The sequence below is a fragment of the Loxodonta africana genome, chromosome 18 (assembly GCF_030014295.1).
Source record: "Loxodonta africana isolate mLoxAfr1 chromosome 18, mLoxAfr1.hap2, whole genome shotgun sequence".
Classification (NCBI taxonomy): Eukaryota; Metazoa; Chordata; class Mammalia; order Proboscidea; family Elephantidae; genus Loxodonta; species Loxodonta africana.
In genome coordinates this window covers 34,488,709-34,509,265 of record NC_087359.1, presented here as the reverse complement: position 1 = coordinate 34,509,265, position 20,557 = coordinate 34,488,709, and the positions used below count along the sequence as shown (strand labels likewise).

The 20,557-nt window shown below is 52.1% G+C and overlaps 1 protein-coding gene across 2 annotated transcripts; it reads right to left on the bottom strand.

The window, feature by feature from the left end:
• Window positions 1–1,859: 1,859 nt before the first annotated feature.
• HAP1 (huntingtin associated protein 1) lies at window positions 1,860–10,327 on the bottom strand. 2 transcript variants are annotated; one of them, XM_023553687.2, is made up of 12 exons: window positions 9,862–10,327; window positions 7,616–7,695; window positions 7,181–7,297; window positions 6,874–7,055; window positions 6,567–6,666; window positions 6,423–6,489; window positions 4,876–5,006; window positions 4,430–4,504; window positions 3,987–4,121; window positions 3,709–3,800; window positions 3,376–3,414; window positions 1,860–2,561 (listed from the first exon to the last, which is right to left on the bottom strand). In XM_023553687.2, the coding sequence occupies exons 1-12, from the start codon at window positions 10,325–10,327 to the stop codon at window positions 2,102–2,104; spliced, it is 1,944 nt and encodes a 647-aa protein (XP_023409455.2). In that variant the 3' UTR covers window positions 1,860–2,101. The 2 variants fall into 2 exon arrangements, with proteins under 2 accessions (XP_023409455.2, XP_023409456.2); XM_023553688.2 differs by lacking the exon at window positions 3,376–3,414.
• Window positions 10,328–20,557: the final 10,230 nt, after the last annotated feature.

Here is a 20,557-nt window from a genome sequence, read left to right as displayed (position 1 = left end):
AGCTCCTTTATTTCCTGCACCAGCACGTACACGGGCTGACAAGCAACAGGAGACTGAAAAGCACTGTGGCAAGCAGGGCAGGTACTGATGGAGGGTCCTGAGCCCAGACCCCAGCTGTTTACGAGTAAGGGGCAGGAAAGGGGAGAACATCCGGAGTGAGAAACTGAGGCAGGGGAGTGACTAGGCCTCGGGTGGGGAACCCGGACACAGGTCACAGGCAGTGAGGTGGGAGGGGCACACTGCTGGGCAGAGGGACTCCTCACCCACACATAGAGATACTTCTGGTTAAGAGAGTAACTAGGTGCTGAGAAGAAAGGATAGAGAATGGGGAAAGTGAGGTCAGGTCCCTAAAAGTCGACAAGGACTTGCGAGCCACCTTTGATTTGGAAGTAAAGGCATGAAGGGTATGCTATTGGGGCACTCAGAACAACCTCCTACTCTGGGGCCTGAGTCTCCCCACATCTTGGTCACACCCAGCTCAGAGCTGGGTCTGGTAGCTAGTGGGCCTCCCTCTAGGCTTCTTCCGCCCCCTGGGCCACCACGTGATCCAGGCCCAGCAGCCACAGCTTTTGCACGAGCTGCAGAACGAGGGCCGAGGTTCCTTCAGCCTGTCCCAGAAGAGGGTCAAGGCTTGGGCCCTCAAGCTCTGGCCTAGGTTCATCAGGACAGAGGGAGGGCTGGGGACAGATAGGGGGTCCCGTTTAGGAAAATGGGAAGGAGGGTCTGGGGCAGGTGGGGCTTGGCCAGGCAGCGGAAGGAGGGGTCTCATGCTGTCTGTGGGGCCTCTGCAGGCTGCTGGGAAACAGCAAAGCCTGGAAGAGAAGGGGGGTAGCTGTGAACTGGGGGCCTGAGGACCACAGGCCTGGCCTGGGCAGCAGGCAGAGGCTGGGGCCTGGTCAGCTGTATCGGAAGGAGACAGAGAGTTACCACTGATGGTTACGCAGGCTGCCCAATGCCTGGCCATAGAGGTCATCGTTCAGTTTACGACCTGTACAACCTTCCACAGCGGCCCTGTGAGATCATGAGACCAGTGCTATTCTACCTAGTCATCACAGTGTGGGCAGGCCAGAGGTGAAGGCCATGGTGGAGGCTTCCAATAAGCTATGAACTTCAGAGCTGACCCAGCAGGACAGTAGGGCAAACAGGCACTAGAACAGGATCAGAGGGGAGGCCCGGGCCGGGGCAGGCCCTATGGAGAAGCAGCGAAGAGAACAGACTCAGGTCCACTCCTAGCTGGGTGACCTTGAACAAGTGCCTACATCTCTCTGAACCTCAGTTTCCTCACCTAATGAACAGGGATAATAATATCCATCTACTTACAGGGGTGTAGGATTAAAGGAGGTAATTAATGTAAAGGGTGAGATCCTTAGCTCAGAGTCTGACCCATGTAAGAGTCAGTAAGTCCTCAATGAGATCACTGTGAGCTCCTTAAAGGCAGTTCTCACTCAACCCAGCACACAGCCGGCACTCATTAGGTATGGCTCACCAACATTTGGGGTTTTCTAGCTGGCAGAGGTGACCCTGACCCCGCCCCCCACGACCCTGCAGGAGACCCTAGCCCACCTTCAGACTCACCCAGGGGACTGATCCAACTGTGGCCCTTGCTGGCGGAGGCCTTCGTCCCAATGGCCTGGGTGGCCCCAGAAGGCCCCTCTTCCTCCCATGCCCTGGGAGGGTTGTTGGCCCTGTCCTCCTCCAGCCTCCGAAAGTCCTGGGTGGGCACCCCGGGCCGCTGCTCCACGATCCCGCCCCCCATGTTTGTTTTGGCCTGCTGCTGCCACTGCTGCAGGGTTGGGGAGCCTTGGGGATGGGGGAAGCGGGATGGGGGTGGGGGAAAGGGGTGGGCAGAGACAGGAAGCTGAGGCGCAGTGGGGGGCTGCAGTCCCAGCCCTGACCCCCAGCCCAGCCCCCAGGAGAAAAGGGGGTGGAGAGCTGGACTTCTACGCAAATTCCATGTAAATGAGCATTGAGGCCACAGTTTCTGCTGAGGGGGCCCTGAGGGGCCTATACAAATGATGTGCAAAGTCCATGCAAATCAGCATACTGGGTGGGGCCAGGCTGGGGTAAGTGAGCACTTGGGGGGCTCACCTACCCTCACCTTTCATCGGCTTGATGGTCTGCAGCTTGACTGGCTGGCCGGAGGGAGGCCCCCACGGGAGCACTCACCTTTCTGGAGCATCTTCTGCCTCAGCTGCCGCCTGCAATGGGCGTCCTGCCAGCTGGCCAGCTGCTGGAGGACATACTTCATGTCCAGGTGTGAAGGGCCCAAGCCGCTGGCCTCCACGGCCGAGGAGACCACGTTCGACCGCGTTGCCTCATCCAGCTCCGGCTCCACCTCCTCCCAGGCCTCAGCCTCCTCCGCCTCCAGCTCCTCCTCGTCCACCACCCCCTCCTCGGCTGGCACCACCTCCTCCGTGGCCCTCAGCTCCTCCTCAGGCACTGGTTCCTCTCCATGCACAAAATCTTCCGCCGGCACAAAATCCTCTGCAGGCGTCTGGCCCTCCGTAGCCTCGAACCTCTGTTGCTGCTGCTGTCGTTCCTCGCGGTAGCATTGCTCGTATCTGGACAGAGAGACAGGAAAGTCTTTCCATAGCACCACAAGCCAACCCCAGCTGGAGCCCCCAGCCACCCTCTTCCACACCCCTAGGATGTCTCCCACAAAAGGAGCTGAGGAAGGAAGTCCAACCACCAGCCCACCCCTACTCCAGCCCCTCTGTGAGCTCTCCTGTCCCCGCCAGTCTACACACAAACCCTAATGGCTAATCCCCAGTTCTGTCTCAGCCAGGGTAGAGGGGAGCTGGGTACCGGCTTCATGGCTTCAAATACCCAGCACTTGCTCCTGGAGGAGGGAGGAAGATTGGCCCCCAACAGTACATGGGCCCCGCTTTCCCCTAGCACCTCCACCCTGCTGCATGGAAGAGACCAGTAGGGATAATACCTCGTCAGCCTCCCTCCTTCATGATTTAACCTTCACATCCCACCCCACAGCTAGCTGCCATAGGAACAAGTCCCTTTCAATAAGGCTCAGACAGGTCAAGGGACTTGCCCAAGGATACACAGCCAGTAAAGGGACCAAGGTGGGACTCTATCCCAGGTGTTCCCAGCTTCTAGACCAACGCTCATTCGCCTCTCAGCCTCTGGTCAGCTGAAGGGAAGGCTTTGGTCCCCACTCGGAACAGCTTTAAATCAGATGGCCACCTATGGGGCAAGATTTGAGGGAAAAGGGGGCAGCTCCTTCCCAGAACAACTGTCATGCCCTGCAGCCCAAAGAGCAGGGCCTTCTCCACGGGTGTAGGGTCACAGAAACAGCTGCAGGGGGTCGTCTGGCTGCTGGAAATTGAGGGCAGGTGATGGAGGATCTCCTGGTGAGCTTACCCCAGGTTTGAAGTCTTCCTCGCCATTCTTTCATAATTCCTTCAATAGGGAAAAGGGCTTTCACTGTGCAGAGGCAGAGGAAGCTGAAACCGCCAAGTCCCTGGGGCCCAGCCATGCAAAAATCTCAGAGGGAAAGGACCCAGACCATGTGGACAGAGGAAAGGGCGGTGAGTGGAAGAGGCTGGTCAGTGAATGAGTGTAAGGAACCAAGAGGAGTGGTACTATGGGTAAAAGAAGGTTAGAGGGTGAGGGTGAGCCCTGCCATGGGAACAGCAGCTCCTCCTGGGGTGCGGGTGGGGGGTCAGGCAGGGTCTGGGTGTGTCAGCAACTCACCTTTCCATAAAAAACAAGGGGTCCGATACAATCCTCCTTATAGATGTTCTGAGCTCCTCAGCCAGGGCCTCCTGGAATCCAGGGAGTGCGTCCTACAGTGGAGAATGGGGACAATTACCAGAGGACCCTATAGAACCCCACCACTCATCCAGGCACAGAACAGGGCTAAGGGTAGAAACTAGCCAGCAGGGGTGAGACATACAGAGCACCCAGAGGTGAGGATGCCTGATCCCTGAAGGGTGTCTGGGAGAAGATGGGCAGCCAGGGAGGGTCCTCACCAGAGGCATGGTGTACGTGGAGTGGACGACAGAGCCAGTGGACACCTGCGCTTGCTGGCGGAGGGTCTTCACCTCCTCCTGGGCCTCAATCAGCATGCCCCCACACTCCATGTACTTCTCCCGCAGGTCCTGCAGCTGGGACCCGCCCACAGGCTCTGTCGGGACCCAGGTGCACCAGCCCAGCACACCTCTCCCACCCTGTCCCTTCGGGGGAGGGAAGAGGGAAGAAGCCTGGACTCCAGACCAAAAGAGTGACACGCAGGTTGCCCTGCCACCTGCCAGACCCTATGCCAGACACTGAGGGTGTGGAAAAGGACAAGACCCCATCCCTGCCTGCCAGGTGCTGTCCTCTCATGAGAGCCAGGCAGCTGGCCAGGGCCTCGGGTCCCCACTCTGTGCCAGAGCCTCACAACGGCTGGGGCAGATGCCAAGGAGGGCCTCACCTCTTCCTGGAGCTGCATCTGGATTTCCTTCTCTGATGCCAGCTGCTGTTGCAACTCCTCAGTCTCGGCCCCATACTGGAAGGACCCAAGACCAGTAAACCCCCACCCGAGTTTCCCCCATTCCCGTGCACCCTCAGCTTCCAGAAAGTCTTCCCAGTACATTAGGGAGTCTTTGGCAGCCCCTTAATAAGAAGTCATACAGGAGATCAAATAAGGTGGGGGAGTCCTGCAGCCTGGTTCCTGGCAGACCTTGTGACCTTCTCTGGGCCTTGGTCCCCTCCTTGGTGTAATGAGGGGGCAGGATGAGGGGCTCTGCAACTCTAACTCTGACATGGAGAGTGGCATTGGGCTTGAATGAGCTGGGAGTTGAGGGATCCATGAGAAGGGGGCTTGGGTCTCGTGGGGGCAGGACAGGAGGAGGGGAGCCCCCCCACACCTCCACTCACCGACTGGCAGCGCTGCTGCAGCTTCACAACCTGGGCCCGCAGCTGGCTGACCTCCCTCTGCTGCCGGTCATGGTTCTCCATTCTGAGCGCCAGCACCTCCGACAGCTCAGCCATCTGCTGGCTGGCCTCCGCTGAGGAGGAGCAGGGCAGGGAAGGTCAGTCCTCACTCCCCTGGCCTGGTCCTCCCAAACTCCTCTATTCATCCCCACCCTCAGCTCCTGAGGAGTTCCAGAGGGTTCCACAGGGCTTAGCATTCCTCAGTCAGGTCTTCTTTCCATATATGTTTATTGGCTGACACTGGGCTGGGTACTGGGAAGAGCAGTCAGTGAGACCTGGTCCTACCTGCACTGGGCTCAAGTCTAGTGCAGAGACAGCTGGGAAGAAGAAATCACAATAACGCATAGCATGGGCTAAGAAGGCGCAAGTAGGAAAGGTGTATAGGGCATGTAGCTGCGGCACCCAGCCTAGCCTTGTAAGGTCTGGGAAGGCTTTCTAGAGGAAGTGACCACTAAGCTAAGACCTCCACAGGGCAAGTGGGGCTCGGCCAGACAAAGAAGGGAGGATACCAGCCCAGGTGGAGTGTGGAAAGGCCCAGAAGCAATCATCACAAGACATAGCAGGAGTGGCAGGTCCCAGAGCACAAAGGCAATGGTAGAGAGACTGAGATGGACCCTTTGGCCAATGAGAATCTATTTTGAAGAGTTTTAGGCAGAGGAGTGACACGGTCAGATTAGGTTACTCATTCAAGCTGTGTACAGAAGGGCCTGGAAGGGCAGGAGTGCAGGCAGGGGGCCAGTTAAGAGGCTACTGCAGTTGTTGAGGTAGTCTAGGCCAGAGGCAGCGGAAGTGGGGAGGAAGAGACTTGAGCAATTCCTAAGAGGTAGAAGCAGCAGAATGTGAGGGCTGGCTCCTATTCCAGGCCTGAGGGCTAGCGGGGTTATTCAGGGAACTGAGGAACCCAGGGAAGGAAGATCAGGCTGGGGTGAGGGAACAGCATGAGTTTAGCTGCTGCCACCTTGGGTCTGCAGCTCCCAGTTAGACCTGAGCTTCCCAGGGACAAATGTTGCACCTCCCTCACTCTCAGTGGCTAGGACAGAGCCGTGCCCGACCACTGCCTAATGCATGATTCTGAACTGCCCCCTGTCCCACTGCCTCAGGGAGCCAGGTCTCTGGCAGCTCTTGGCTTCATTCTTTCCTCACTTCCAGCCTCCTCCCTCCCCTCACCCCAAATAGCAGTAGGGGCTATCAGAGAACACCAGAGCTTCTGTTTAGCATTTTACAATTTGCACAAAGCAGTTATTCAGCTGTTGCTTTGCTTGATTCTTGTAACCCCTGGAGAGGTCAGCAGAGCCCAGACCCAAGATAATGAGTGCCCATTTTAAAGATGAAGCGAGTGAGGTTCAGAGAGGCCAAGGAAGTTGCCTAAGCTCGCACAGATAGAAAGAGCCAGAGCTAGGACTTGAACTTAGGTCTCCAGATTCCAACTTCTGAGTCCTTCCCTCCACACCTAGGGAACAGTCCCTCCCCCAGGTTATAACATCACGTACAAAACTGCTCCACACATTCCAGAATAAGCATCTGCTCCTCCTCCTCCAGGTTGTCGAGCTGGGTGGCCTGGAGGCAGGGAGAAAGGAAGGGGTATGGGTGTCAACCTTCTCCACCCATGGGGGGCCCCCCTCCCCCATCCTCACCTCCTCTCTCAGCTGATTATTCTCCTCCTCCAACAGCCTCAGCTTCTGCTGCAAGGCTTCCAGCTGTGGGCAGTGGTGCTGCGACTCCTTCAGAGGAATCCTAGGGGAGGGAGTGACGGGAGTCAGCGTGCACGGAGTAGGGGTACCCAGTTCCCAACCCACCGAGGGATTCCCCACCTATGCTAAGTGTGGCAGTCCAATTCATCCCAGCAACACTGCTGGCAGGCACACTGGCTGTATCCCTATTTACAAATGGGAAAATAGGCTCAGAGAAGGTACCATCCAGGTGCAAAGGCAGGACACTCACGGCTTGGGGGTGTCATGGGAATAATCACACTGCTGCTCTTCCTCTCCCTCCTCTTCCTCTTCCTCCTCCTCCTCTTCTTCGTCCTCCTCTTCTTCCTCCTCCTCTTCTTCCTCATCATCAGAGTCTGAGTAGAGCTGAAGGAGGTCATCCCGCAAGCTCACCTGGTGTCTGAGGTGTAAAATCTGGCAGGAGGGGAGAGGAGCCCTGAGTTGGGCAGCAGGCAGGGCAGGAGGCCAGGTCCTGGTATGAGGGGACAATAGGTAGGTCTGAGACTGCATACCCCTCCCTCCTACCCTCCACCCATTACCTCCTTCCTGGCTGAGCCCAGCATGGCTTCCAGCTTGCTGTTCTCCTCCATCAGAGCACTGTTCTGTTTCACCAGGGACTGGCCAATGCGAGCCGCTGTACTCAGGTCCCGCTCTCTCTGCAGAGGGACCATCACCCATGAGGAATACTTTCCTGGTTCCCAGGATCTCCCAGACAGGTGGGAGAAGCTGGGGGGCACAGGGGTCAGAGAGAGGCTAGGCCACAAGCGGAAACCCTCTCCATTCCCTAGTTCTCCAGACACTAATCAGGGTCTGCCATTAACCCACTGTGGAACCTGACTCAGTTTCCCCTTATAGAAAAAGAACAGATCAGACTAGCTTGGCTCTAAGAGCTCTTTCAGCCTGGACCCCTACCCCACAGGACAGAATCAAAATGAGGGCCAGGGGCTAGCCTGGGAAGGGAAGGCAGCACACACCTCCTCCAGCAAAGTTAACATCACTTCGACATCTTCCTGGGTGATCTTCTTAAGTGGTGGGGGTCGGTCAGAACACAGCACTGTAGGAGGAGGCAGGATGGTGAGAAAAGTCTACAAGTGCCCCCCCACCATAATCCATTCCTTCCTGTCCTATCTCTAGTTTTCCCTCAACAAGGCCAGCAGGCTGTTCCCTACCTGCCTCCCAATAACCGCCCCTCACCCCTCAGTACTCAGCACTCCCAGACTGAGCATCATTTTTTCTGGAGAGGCCTGGGTGGGGCAATGGCGTCACTAGGGTTGGGGTTACCCAAAGCAGTAACTCATCCTGTCACCCCCCCATGCTAATTACTACAATATTTTAGCTAAAACACCAGAAAAATTGACAAAAGCAGCAACTATAAAAACATTGGTAGCAACGGAAAACAACAGCACTGAGCGCATGCAGACGAAACCACGTGATTTGAAGCCATCATTGTAATTGGGTAATAATTACAGCTCTAACCAAAGCAGAATTAGAAGTTTCAAAAAGTAAGTTAGCATAGAGTTTTAGTCTTTGTAGGTGTATTGATACACGTAAGCTGGGCTTACGAAAAACATTTATTTTTATTTTTTTACAAAAAATATTTTCATTGCGATAACTAACTACAGCGAATTTGTTTTTTTTCCACAAGTATCATTTTATGTCTTATTTAAAAAAAAAAAAAAGTCTTATAGTCCAGTCTAATCTTTATTGGTTGGTTTCAGGAATAGTTTTAATTCTGGGTTAACAGAGAGTCCAGGGGCCATGTCTTCTGGGGTTCCTCCCGTTTCAGTCAGATCATTAAGTCGGGTCTTTCTACTAGAATTTTGAGTTCTGCACGGCACTTTTCTCCTGCTCAGTCAGGGACTCTGTTGTGTTCCCTGTCAGGGTGGTCATTAGTGGTAGCCAGGCACCATCTAGCTCTCATGGTCTCAGGCTGATGGAGTCTCTGGTTTATGTGGCCCTTTCTGTCTCTTGCACTAATATATTCCTTGTGTCTTTGGTGTTCTTCATTCTTCTTTGCTTCAGGTAGATTGGGACCAATCGACACATCTTAGATGGCCGCTCCCCAGCTTTTAAGACCCCAGACACCACTCACCAAAGTGGAACGCAGAACATTTTCTTAATAAATTTTGTTATGTCAATTAACCTAGATGTCCCCTGGAACCATGGTCCCCAGACCACTGCCCCTTCTACAGTGTTCCTAGAAGTGTTTGGTTGTGTTCAGGAAACTTCTTAGCTTTTGGTTTAGTCCAGTTGTGCTGACTTCACTACAGGGATATTTTTATAAAAAATAATAATTTTTGCTGAAACACTGCACAAAAATTCTGTAGACATTTTGGTGTCACCCCTGCTGACAGTGTCACTTGGTCCACACCCCCCTCCCCGCCGCCCTAGTGACACCACTGGGGTTGGGGAAGGGGATCACAGTCCACCACGCTCAGGTGGAAGTGGGCTCTCAGGACGCCTGGGTCCTGGCACCCAGGAGAACGGAGGCAGCTGGGAAGAGACAGCCGGAAGACTGATTCATCACCCCCGGGCCCCAGGGCAACCTTGGCCAGCCCATTGGAGCCTTGTGGGTCATAAAAACAGTGAGGTTTGCGCAGTCACCCACCCCGCACCTGTTTGTGGGGGGAGGAGAGAAGGAAGGGACTTTTCTATAGCACTGGAGGAGGGGGGACCTGAGCCTAAAGGGCCCCAATTCACAGACATCCCCCTACCCCAGTGGAAGAAGAGAGGAAAGAGGAGACCCTATGCCCCGCCCACCCCCGGGCTGGGGGAAAAGCCCGCCCTTGACCCTGGAAGCCAAGAGGGTGGCAAAACCTCCCCCTCTATCCACCCACCACCCCCTCTCTGGTGAGCGCAGCGGCCAGCGCAGGCTCAGAGCTCGCCGGCAGCGCCTCCGCAGCCCCCCGCCTCTCTCCTGGCACTGCGGTAGACTGGGGAGGGGGCAACAACAGTGCGCAGATGCGCCGCGGCAACAGGCGGGCGGGGGGGGCGGGGCCCTGTACCTCAGCGACACTCCGCCATCAGGGATGCTAGAAGGGGGAGGAGGAGATGGGGAAAGGGCCACCAGACAGGCACCGCAGACAGTGACATCGCAGGAGTGGGTGCAGGGGTGGGACTGAGTGGCAGAGGAGGCGGGGCGCCTGGCCCCGATCCAGACCCCTCCTCCCTGGAGCTGCTCTCGTCCTACCCGCTACAGGGTCCCGGGGACCCCGTTTACCTTCCTCCAGCTCCCGAACGAAGGCGGCGCGCTGGGGGCCGGACACCCCGGGCCGCCGGCCGATATAGGCAGCTGGCGTCTTCCAGATGCCCGCCGCCTTCTCAGTCCCCAGGCCGGCAGACCCGGCACCAAAGGACCCTTGGAATATGAAGCGGGTCCACGGCGCGTCCGAGTGTCCGGGCACGGACTGGACATCCCCCTGGATGGCCGAGAATGAGGACGCGCGCGGGGCTCCCGCCTCGGAGGCCGGGCGAGCACCGGCCGGGGGTCTCGACCTGGGTCGGGACTCGGAGGCTGCTCCGGCTGCGGGTCCAGCCCCGGCTTCCTGCGCCGGAGCGGGGTCGGTCTCGGCCGAGGGCTCTGGATCGGGGCTGGCTTCGGGCTGGGGTGCAGGGGCACCTGCGTCTGGATCCGCGGAACCGGGGCCTTCCCCGGCGCAGGCCTGCTCGGGGTCGTGCGGGCGCATCCTGAGTCCGCAGTCGGCTGCAGCAGCCGGGACTTTATAAACTGTGTCTGGAGCGGCGGCCGCCGGGCCGTACCACACGCTGGGAGGGGACGCCGAAGAGCAACCAGTGGTGCTAGGGACGGGGGTGGAGCAGTGGGGGTGACCGTGCCAGAACGGATGGAAGAAATCAGGAAAAAAGGGCACGAGGAAGAGTCGAGCGAGGGTTTCAGCTGGTTCCACGGGCTTGGGGTCGGAGAAAAGGATTTCTCCCCCCTCTCCACCTTTGGAGAATGGTTCCGCCCAAAGCCCCCCTCTTCCCTGGGACTCGGGTACAGCGACTGGCGCAGGTCGCCAGTAGGGGCTCGAAATCCACTCCCACCAAGGGGGTTTTCAGTTGCCTTCCCTGATGTGTTTCCACCCATCCACCAGCCAACGCAACTCTTTAAATATGGTCTGGGGCGACCTGTGAGAGCAGTGGTTTGTCTTTTCCCGTTGACTGAGAGAGAAATCCAATCTCCAGGCCGGCTTTCAACTCCCTGCCCAGCCTGGCGCGTCATATTCTTTCCTCGTGCTTTGCCTTCTACTTCCCTTTTCCCACCTCTTGTCAACTGGGCAAACACCTGTTCTTCCGAGTGACCCAGCTTTAACGTCCCCTTCTTGTGAAGATTCCCCTGACCCCTGTAGTGATCCGTGTCTGTCTCCAGGACAAGGCCTGCGCCCCCTCAGGGCGGAAACCGTGTCCTAGGTACGCAGCACAGGACCTGAAGCCCAGGCAGGGGCTGAATGAACTGTGGAACCTCAGAGGAGTCCAGTGGCTATGTCTGTGCCTTTGGATGGGAGGAACCTACAGGCCGAAAAGAGAGGGCCGTGGCCCTGATTCTTTTCAAGTCGTGGGGTCATTCTTGGTGCCCTCGTTTCCTTCTCCTCAGCTCCTAATCACTCACCAAGTTCTGCTGAATTTGTTGTTGTTGTTGTTAGGTGCCCTCAATTCAATTCCGACTCATAGTAACACCATGTGACAGAGTAGAACTGACCCACAGGGTTTTCTGGGTTGTAATCTTTATGGAAGCAGATGCCCAGGTTTTTCTTCCACAGAGCTGTTGGGTGGGTTCAAACCGCCAAACTTTCAGTTAGCAGCCGAGAGGTTAACCGGGCTCCTTCTGCTCAGTTTACCTCCTAAATATTTCTCAGATGTGCCCTCTCCTTTTCAGCCCTTCCACTGTTTTCCAAGTTGAGGCCTCAGCCTTTCTTCTGAGATTATTGTGACATGCCCTTCGTGGTTGCCCTGAGGAGAGTAAATCTATCTCTCATACTTCTATCTGAGCTAGGGAATTCCAGGTGCCCCTACACACAGCCCCCACTCCTAGCCTAAACCCAGAACAGGGGTTGTTGCCCATGGCCTGTGCCTGGGACTTCTAGCACTTGACAATGTGCTTTTGGGGCCAGGTGTCCATGACACAGTATGGAACAAGAGACACGACCCAGGAAGGAGGATCCAACTGTCCCCTCTGCCAGTTCCCTAGCTGGTGAAACATAAGAATGTTTTCTTCTAGGTAGTTTCATTCATTCATTTGACAAAAATATGTGTTGAGTGCCTGCTATATATGCCAGGCACTGTGCTAGACTGTTGGGTTAGAGCAGGGAATGAGAGAAACTGACCCCTGTTCTCTTGGAGTTTAGAGTTAAGGGGGCAAAAGTGGAAGCAGGGAGGTCTGTAGGAGACTGTTGCAATGTGCTACAATCATTGATGTGTAAATATAATTTTGTTAGAGTCACTTCAGCACACATCTTTAGCCATTTCATATCACGTTACCTCATCCATCCATGCCCACATTTGTGTATGACCAGGATCTTTGCTATCTCTTAAAATGAGGTAAACTTTACGAGCACTGAAATCCTCAGATGTTAAATGAACTGTTCAGTCAGTTTCAACAAATGCATATCAAGACGGAATGTTTCCATCAACCGGAATGTTTCTTTTTGCCCCCTTCCAGTCAGTTTCTCACACCCAGAAGCAGGGCTTAGAACCAGTTCTGCCTGGTTTAGTCATGGACAACAAAGTGAAACCTGAAGGGACTCAAATTTTTTAAAATGTGGGTAAAGTGGAATGGGAAAAATTATGGGTTGAAATCTTGCTGCTAGAAACTTAATCTCCATCTTAGAAAACAAAGGCAGCGTGCACACTGCATAGCAGCCAAATCTCTTGGCTGGCAGAGTTGGAAACAGCACTGCCCTGATCAAAGACGGTGGCCAGCCTAGCTGTTTTGAGTATGTGTCTCTCTCCACAGTCCTGGCAATAATCCAGTCTCCAACTTCAGGCTCCAGAAAGGGCTCACTTTATTTCTTCTGAGTCTCCCATTCCAGGCCTTTGACCCATAATTTTTCCCGTTCTGCTATCGTTCTACTTCACCCAATTTTTTTTTATTGTACTTTTGATGAAGGTTTACAGAGCAAACTAGCTTCTCATTAAACAATATATATATATATTGTTTTATGACATTGGTTGCCAACCCTACAACATGTCAACACTCTCCCCTTCTTGATCTTAGGTTCCCCGTTACCAGTTTTCCTGTCCCCTCCAGCCTTCTCATCTTTGCCTTTGGGCTGGTGTGCCCATTCAGTCTCATTTTGTTTTATGAGCCTGTCTAATCTTTGGCTGAAGGGTGAACCTCAAGAGTGACTTTAGTACTGAGTTAAAAGTGTTTCCAGGGGCCATACTCTTGGGGTTTCTCCAGTCTCTGTCAGACCAGTAAGTTTGGTTTTTTGTTTTTTGTTTTTTTTTGAGTTAGAATTTTGTTCTACATTTGTCTCCAGTTCTGTCTGGGACCCTCTACTGTGATCCCTGTCAGAGCAGTCAGTGGTAATAGCAAGGCACCATCTAGTTGTACTGGACTCAGTCTGGTGGAGGCTGTAGTAGTTGTGGTCCATTAGTCCTTTGTGTCTTTGGTTCTCTTCATTCTCCCCTGCTCCCAATGGAGTGAGACCAACAGAGTATCTTAGATGGCTGCTCACAGGCTTTTCAGACCCCAGACACTACTTACCAGAGTAGAAGTTAGAACATTTTCTTTATAAGCTATGTTATGCCAACTGAGCTAGCTGTTCCCTGAGACCATGGACCCCACAGCCCTCAGCCCAGTAATTCCATCCTTCAAGGAGTTTGGATGTGTCTGTGGAGCTTCCATGACCTTGCCTTGGACAAGCTGTGCTGGCTTCCCCAGCATTTCATTTAAATGCAATCACATAGCATATACTTCTTTTTTGTATGTGGCTTCTTCTACTTAGTATAGTATTTTTGAGATTTATGCATGTTTTACATGATTCAGTAATTTTATTCCTTTGTGTTGCTGAGTACTAGCCCTTTGTCTGGAGAAAGATATGGCAGTCCGCTTCCCTAAAGGTTTACAGCCTTGGAAACCTTATGGGGCAGTTCTACCCAGTCCTAGAGGGGCACTAAGAGTCAGAAACGACTCAGTGGCAATGAGTTTGGTTTTTTTAGTTTGGATCCCATTATATGGGTATACCACAATTTACTTATCTGTTCTCCCCTTGATGGATATCTGGATTGTTTCCAGTTTGGGGCTACTGTATATATAAATCTAGGCTGCAGCTCCAGGACTCTTCTGAGTGGCTCCGCTCCAGCCTCCAGCGCAGCCTCGTGGATCATCTCACTGTGACTTGTACATCTCTGCAGCCCCAGCATCAAGCACAGACCTGGGCATACAGTAGGAGCCTATTAAATTCCTGCTGAATATATGTTTGCTGAATTGAATTGTCACTGTCCTATGAGAAAGCAGCCCTAAGGCCCTCTGAGAAGTTTGGGGTGAAGAAGGACGTAGGGTGGAGAAGAGGTGGATAAATTTGGAGGAGCTGGTGGGCCTCCAGTTCACCTCCGGGTCATGGCATTGGCACCAGGCAACTCTGGCTGACACCACCAGAGGGCAGTGCCAACCCACATCCCCATCCCACACAACTCCCTCAACCCACAAGAGGCTAAGTAGGGAAGAAGGGCCTGGCCATCTACTTCTGAAAATCAGCCAATGAAAACCCTATGTGGATCACAAGAGCCCAATCTGCAACCCATCACTGGGATGGCACTGGACCGGTCAGTGCTTCATACCGTTAATGACAGCTAACAACAACAACAACATAATGGAAAGACCAAGAACGGACTGGGTTCAAATCCCAACCTGCCACTTGTCATTTACTAGCTTGACTCCAGCATGCAGCCCTGCCTTGCTGAGCTTAGTTTCTCTGTGTGTGAAATGGGCATAAAAGCACCTACCTCACAGGGTTGGTTTGAGGACAAATGAGGTCACCGTGCAGTTCCATTTTAAGTGCTCCATCAACAGCAGTAACTGTTATTAGTGCAGAAGACAGACACAAACAGCCCTCCCAGCAAGGGCCCTGCTAGCACAGGGTCTACATAGTGCTGTGTGCATGCACGGAGAGGGAAGGGTTAAATCCACTGGGGGGTGGGGAGGAGAGACGGCTGTGAGCTGGACCTTGAGGCCTGTTAGCTCCTTAACCACTCCTGGAGGAACAGGTGTGATTCCAGGCACTCCCGGCCATTCCAGGCATAGGAACATTACCGCAGGTGTCCCAATGCCACCCCTGCTCCCAAGGGCCCACTGGGAGGCCTTGGGTGACTTCATCAGCCCTACCATGGAGCCCTTTTTCCCAATAAGTGGAGGAATCTCTCCCCTAGCCTTCCCACCAGCTGGCCCTCGAGTCCTTGCTTAAATACTTTTAGTAGCCTTCATTCTAGAAAAGTCTTCTTTCAGACTGCTGCTTTGAGCAAAAATCTTCCTCTTTGTAATACTCACCCCTATGCCCAATCCCACTTCCTAGTTTCCAGTTCTCCCCTCTGGGGACCCCCAGAATAAGGCTGTACTCTTGTGCTCTGAGGACATCTAACAGGTCTTCTGCTCATTTGCTCTTTTCCAGACCACCCATCCTCACTGATTTTATCTGGGACACTCCAGGCCAGCCCAGGGTTACCAGTGGGGCCATGACCTCAGGCAGGCTCAACTCAGGATCCCAACCTTGGGGCTGGGAAGTAAAGTGTTTTGGGATTTAGAGTCAGGCATTCTGGGTTCAAACCCAAGCTCTGACACTCACCTGAGTCTCCAGGACTTGTCCTGTATAATTTACCTTCATTTTACACACCTGACAGGGCTGTGGGGCTGAGATTGTGCTGAAAAACAGCACATAATGAGGGCTCAACAAATGGAAACTGCTGTTAATATAATTGTGAAAAACAGCAGACTTAGTAGGCACTGCCCACTGCCTGTTGCCGTCACGTCAGTTCTGACTCATAGCGTTGATAGGCCATCACTTGAATTTCCTCTACCACAAAAGTAAAACGTAAAGTAAAATATCTCCAACTACAAGGCTGTAATGAGGAAATCACTTAGCGCAGAGCCGGACACAAAGAAAGCTCACTCAGTGATGGGTATGATCAGTGTCAGTAGTCACTGCCTCTCCAAGAGTGACCCCAGGTCAGAGCCTAACCCTCCAGGTAGGATTGCTGCTGCCTCTCAGTTAAGCCCTTCCAGAAGCCCCTGTTAGTAGCTGTTGAGTTGGCTCCAACTCATGGTGGTCCCATGTACAGCAGAACAAAATGTTGCTCCGTCCTGCACCATCTTCATGATCGTTGGTATGCTCAAGTCTATTGCTGTGGCTACTGTGTATTTTGAATGTCTCCCAGCCTACGGGGAGCATCTTCCAGCACTATATTGAACAATATTCTGTTATGGTTCATAGGCTTTTCACTGGCTAATTTTCAGAAATAAATCACCAGGCTTTTCCTCCTAGTCTGTCTCAGTTGAGAAGCTCTGCTAAAACCTGTCTACCATGGGTGACCCTGTTAGTAGTTGAAATACCAGTATCGTGACAACACTCAAGCCACCACAGTATGGATTGGTGGTCCCAGTACAGATGGGTGGTGATCACAGGCCTCTACTCCCGTCTTATCTAGGATCAAGTTTAAACACTTTGGTCAGACCACAAGACCGTTCCCTCCCCATCTGACTTTTGCCTCATTCTTCAGCCTTGTTTCTTAATTCATCACCCCCTCCCACTCACAGACCGGTCATACCAACGCATTGTGATTTCCTGAACTTTCCACCAAGGCTCACATCTTCCTGTCTTTGCTGTTTCCACTGCCAGGAATGCCAGTGCCCTTCCTGGTACCCAGTAAACACCTTCTTTTCTTCATATCTGAGATGCAGGTCAAATGGTACCCACTCCTTTGCTGCGCTGAAATGACCCTGTCTCCTCTGGCTCCCCTGAGCCTGGCCTAAAAAAAAAACCTATTGCCATTGAGTTGATTCTGACTCATAGTGACCCTAGAGGACAGGGTAGAACTGGCCCATAGAGTTTCCAAGGAGCGCCTGGCGGATTCAAACTGCTGACCTCTTGGTTAGCAGCTGTAGCACTTAACCACCGCGCCACCTGGGTTTCCCCTGAGCCTAGCACAGATTCCTAAATACAATGCTTGCTCCTATACTTTACTGCTTGTGTTGGTTCATTGTGTGTTTTCCCTGTAAAGGGCAAGAATGTCGACTATCTGAAGGATGCCTGGCAAAGAGCAGGCCCTTGGGAAACATTTGATGAGTGAATGAATGCCCAATGAATCTAACCAATACAGAGTGGCTATCGCTTTCCTCGTGGGCGATATTATACTTCTATCAATACAGACTACGGACTGCACATTGATTTGTTTTCCACAGCTTCATAGTGAACTTGGAGTCAATAGAATCTCTAAAATCTCTCCGCTTTGTGCTCAGTTTAGCCAAATCTCCCCATATTTTGTAAATGGACTTAGCCCAAACCAAAACCAAGCCCATTGCTATCGAGTCAATTCCAGCTCACAGTGACCCTAGAGGACAGAGTGGAACTGCCCCATGAGCTTTACAAGGAGCAGCTGGTGGATTCAAACTGCCGACCTTTTGTTTAGCGGCCAAGCTCACCAGATGGGCACAAGTCAAAGCATAAATAATGCTTTTTGCTAAAAAAAAAAAAAAAAAAAACTAAAAACTACTAGACTACATTTTTTAAATAAAAGCATAAATAATTAGATGGAACCCTAATTATTTCCTACCTAATCATTTTTTCTTATTGATTGTATCTTTTAAGCCAATTTATATTCTTTCTGGGACAAGGTTGTATAGACATGTTTTAACATTTTTTAGTGTAATATTTACTTAAATGATTTTTTTTAGAGCAGTTTTAGGTTTACAGATGGTAACTTGTTTTTAAGACTTATTTTAATAACTTGGAAACCCTGGTGGTATAGTGGTTAAGTGCTACAGCTGCTAACCAAAAAGTCAGCAGTTCGAATCCGCCAGGCGCTCCTTGGAAGCTCTATGGGGCAGTTATACTCTGTCCTACAAGGTTGTTATGAGTCGGAATCTACTCGATGGCAATGGGTGGGTTATTTTAATAACTTGTTATGAAATCTCCTGTTAGAGTCTACCTCTTGTTCTGGCTTGGTGCCAGCTCTTGGGGCAGGGGCCTTGGTGCTGCCATTTAACGCACTACCCTCCCCTGCCGCCAGCCCGGCGCCTGTCACTCTGGTAGCTCTGTTTCTGTTGGTATTGTTGATAGCAATGTAGAAATGTTGACCACGGCAGGCAGCATGCAGAGCGCTTCCTCCAAACGGACGGAGCCAGGCCTCCTATTCATCTGTGTGTGTGTGTGTTAGCATGGTGACCCCATGCACAATGGGACATTGCCAGGCATTTCTTCCTAGTCTTAGTCTGGAAGTTTCGCTGAAACCTGTTCAGCATCACAGCAAACCTCAAACCTCCACTGACAGATGGGTGGTGGCTATGCTTGAAGTGCATTGGCTGGGAGTTGAACTCAAGTCTCCTGCATGGAAGCTGAGAATTCTACCACCACTGCCCTCATTTCTCAGGTACTGCTGCTCAGTCAAGTCAGCCCATCACCCAAGCCCGTGTTTCCCCTCTGCTCTGCTGACTCCGTCTGCTCCTTTTCTGAAACCCAGACACTTAGAGCTCTTCTGCCTCTCCAACCAACCCTGCCGAAAATGAAAAACGAGGTTAGCCTGGGGAGACTCTTCCTAGTTGTGGCAGACATGATTGGTGAGCTACTCAATATCATCTATTTCCCCTTTCTTCCTTACTAGTAGAACCCTGATTTTTATCAAGGGGGAATGTGTGCAGAGAGAATATACACCTTCTCCTCACTTATTATCTCTTTATCTGACATTTTGCACTTACGACAGTAGTAAAAAAAAAAAAAAGCCTACTATCTGACTATTTTGCTCATTAATGACGTACTTCCGGCGGTAATTTAATGCCAAGGTGCAAGGCAATAGTAACACTGGCTTTGATGCTTAAGACTATGTGTCATTTTGGCTGGGCCATGATTCTTGGTGGTTTGGCAGTTATGTAATGATGTAGTTTGGCAGTTATGTAATGACGTAGTCATCCTGCATTTTTGCATAATGTAAATTTTGCATAATGACCTGGTCTTTGGAACCTAACCATGTCAATAAGTGAGGAGAGGGCCTATTCAATTTCCCAGCTTCCCTTGCAGCAAGGGATGGTTATGTGACATAGTTCTAGCCAATGTCCAGATATGTCCCTGGAGTGGACAACCCTTCTGGGAAACAAAAAGATAAAAGCCTCTCTGGGAAAAAGCCCTTTGCGCTTGTCCTGCCTGTAATCACTGTCTTTCCTCATTTCATCCTCAAGTTCAATAGGCGGAGCAGGCATTCTTCCCATTTTACAGATGAGGAAATTGAGGTTGAGAAGTGAATTGACTTTCTCAAAGTTACACGGCTCAGAAAACTACATGAAAATGGGGGTAGTCAACTCTTATCCGTTGAGATTAATTTGCTTCAAGTTTCCCTTTTCGGCCAGGCTGCCAGGAAGCTGAGCCTAATGTGAAGCTCAATCTCAGCCAGAATTAACCCTTAACTTTGGTCTTTTGCTTTCTCTTCCTTTCCCTAGTCCCCATTGCCTGTTATGAGACTTAAGAGAGCTACCTTTTCTTGTAAACTGCCTCAAGTTCTTTTTTGGAAAGATGTGAAGGAGGGGTGTGCCGGGTATCTTTTGTTGGTCTCTTCAGATCTTCTCTCCAATCTACGCTGGGCAGCGGGAGACACATGCCTGGAGCACATCCATGGACTCCTTGACCCTCTGGTTTCTGCTTGGGTTTGGCCAATGAGAAACACCAGTAGGAGGGAAGTGAGGTCCCTGTGGGTAGCCACAGGCTGGCTGGACCTCTTGCCTGTCAGGAAGCCTTGTCCACCCAATCCTGCCCCAGGCAATCACTCCCTCCCTTCCTACTCCAGGCTAGAGGTGCTGAGGCCACTATAAATACCTGGGACACTGCCCTCTCTCCTTCTACATCCATCCACACCTTTGTAAATTATCCCTTTACTAAATTCTCTTTAAATTACCCAATTTGAGTGTCTCTTGCTGGAGGCCTGACTGCTATGTAGAGTAGATAGTGCGTTGTGAAAACACCTTCTGGGATCTCTGAAAGCTCCATCACCTCTTCCCCCTCCCCTCCCACAACTCTTATCATGGGGGCTCGCATGTCCTGGCCAATACAACCACCTCCTAATGGGGCTGTCTGCCACAACTGTTATGGATTAAATTGTGTCACCCAAAATATGTGTTGGAATCCTAATCCCTATACCTGTGGATATAATCTAATGTAATATAATTATCTCCCATAATTCAATCTGACATAATCAGTCACTTCAGGTCACAGCATTGTAGGGTGGGTCCTAAACCTAATGACTTCTGAGTTATATATAAAAAGTAGCATAGACACAGAGACAAGCACACACAAACAGGAGGACAGACGCCATCTAAGGATTGTCTACAAACGGAGAAGCCAAGGACTACCTACATGGAAGGAATCAAATGGCTGGGAGCCTGATTTGGACTTTTAACCTCTGGAACTGAGAGAAAATAAGTTTCTGTTCTTTAAAACCCCCCAACTTGTGGTATTTGTGTTACAGCAGCACTAGGAAACGAGGACAATGTCCAAGTGCTCCTCCATGAATGACCCCCAGGCAGGCGAGACCCACAAATACTCAGGTTTGCCAGATGGAGTGTACCCAGCCTGCCCCAGGAGGGAAAAGTCGGGGACGTGGGTGGGGAACAGTCACCTGTACAAGTTCTATCAATGTGATGGCTGCTGTGCACAGGGCATTATGGAGCGTAGAAGAAGGGGCCCAGCTCAGCTTGGCTGGGCTGGTGATGGAAGTAA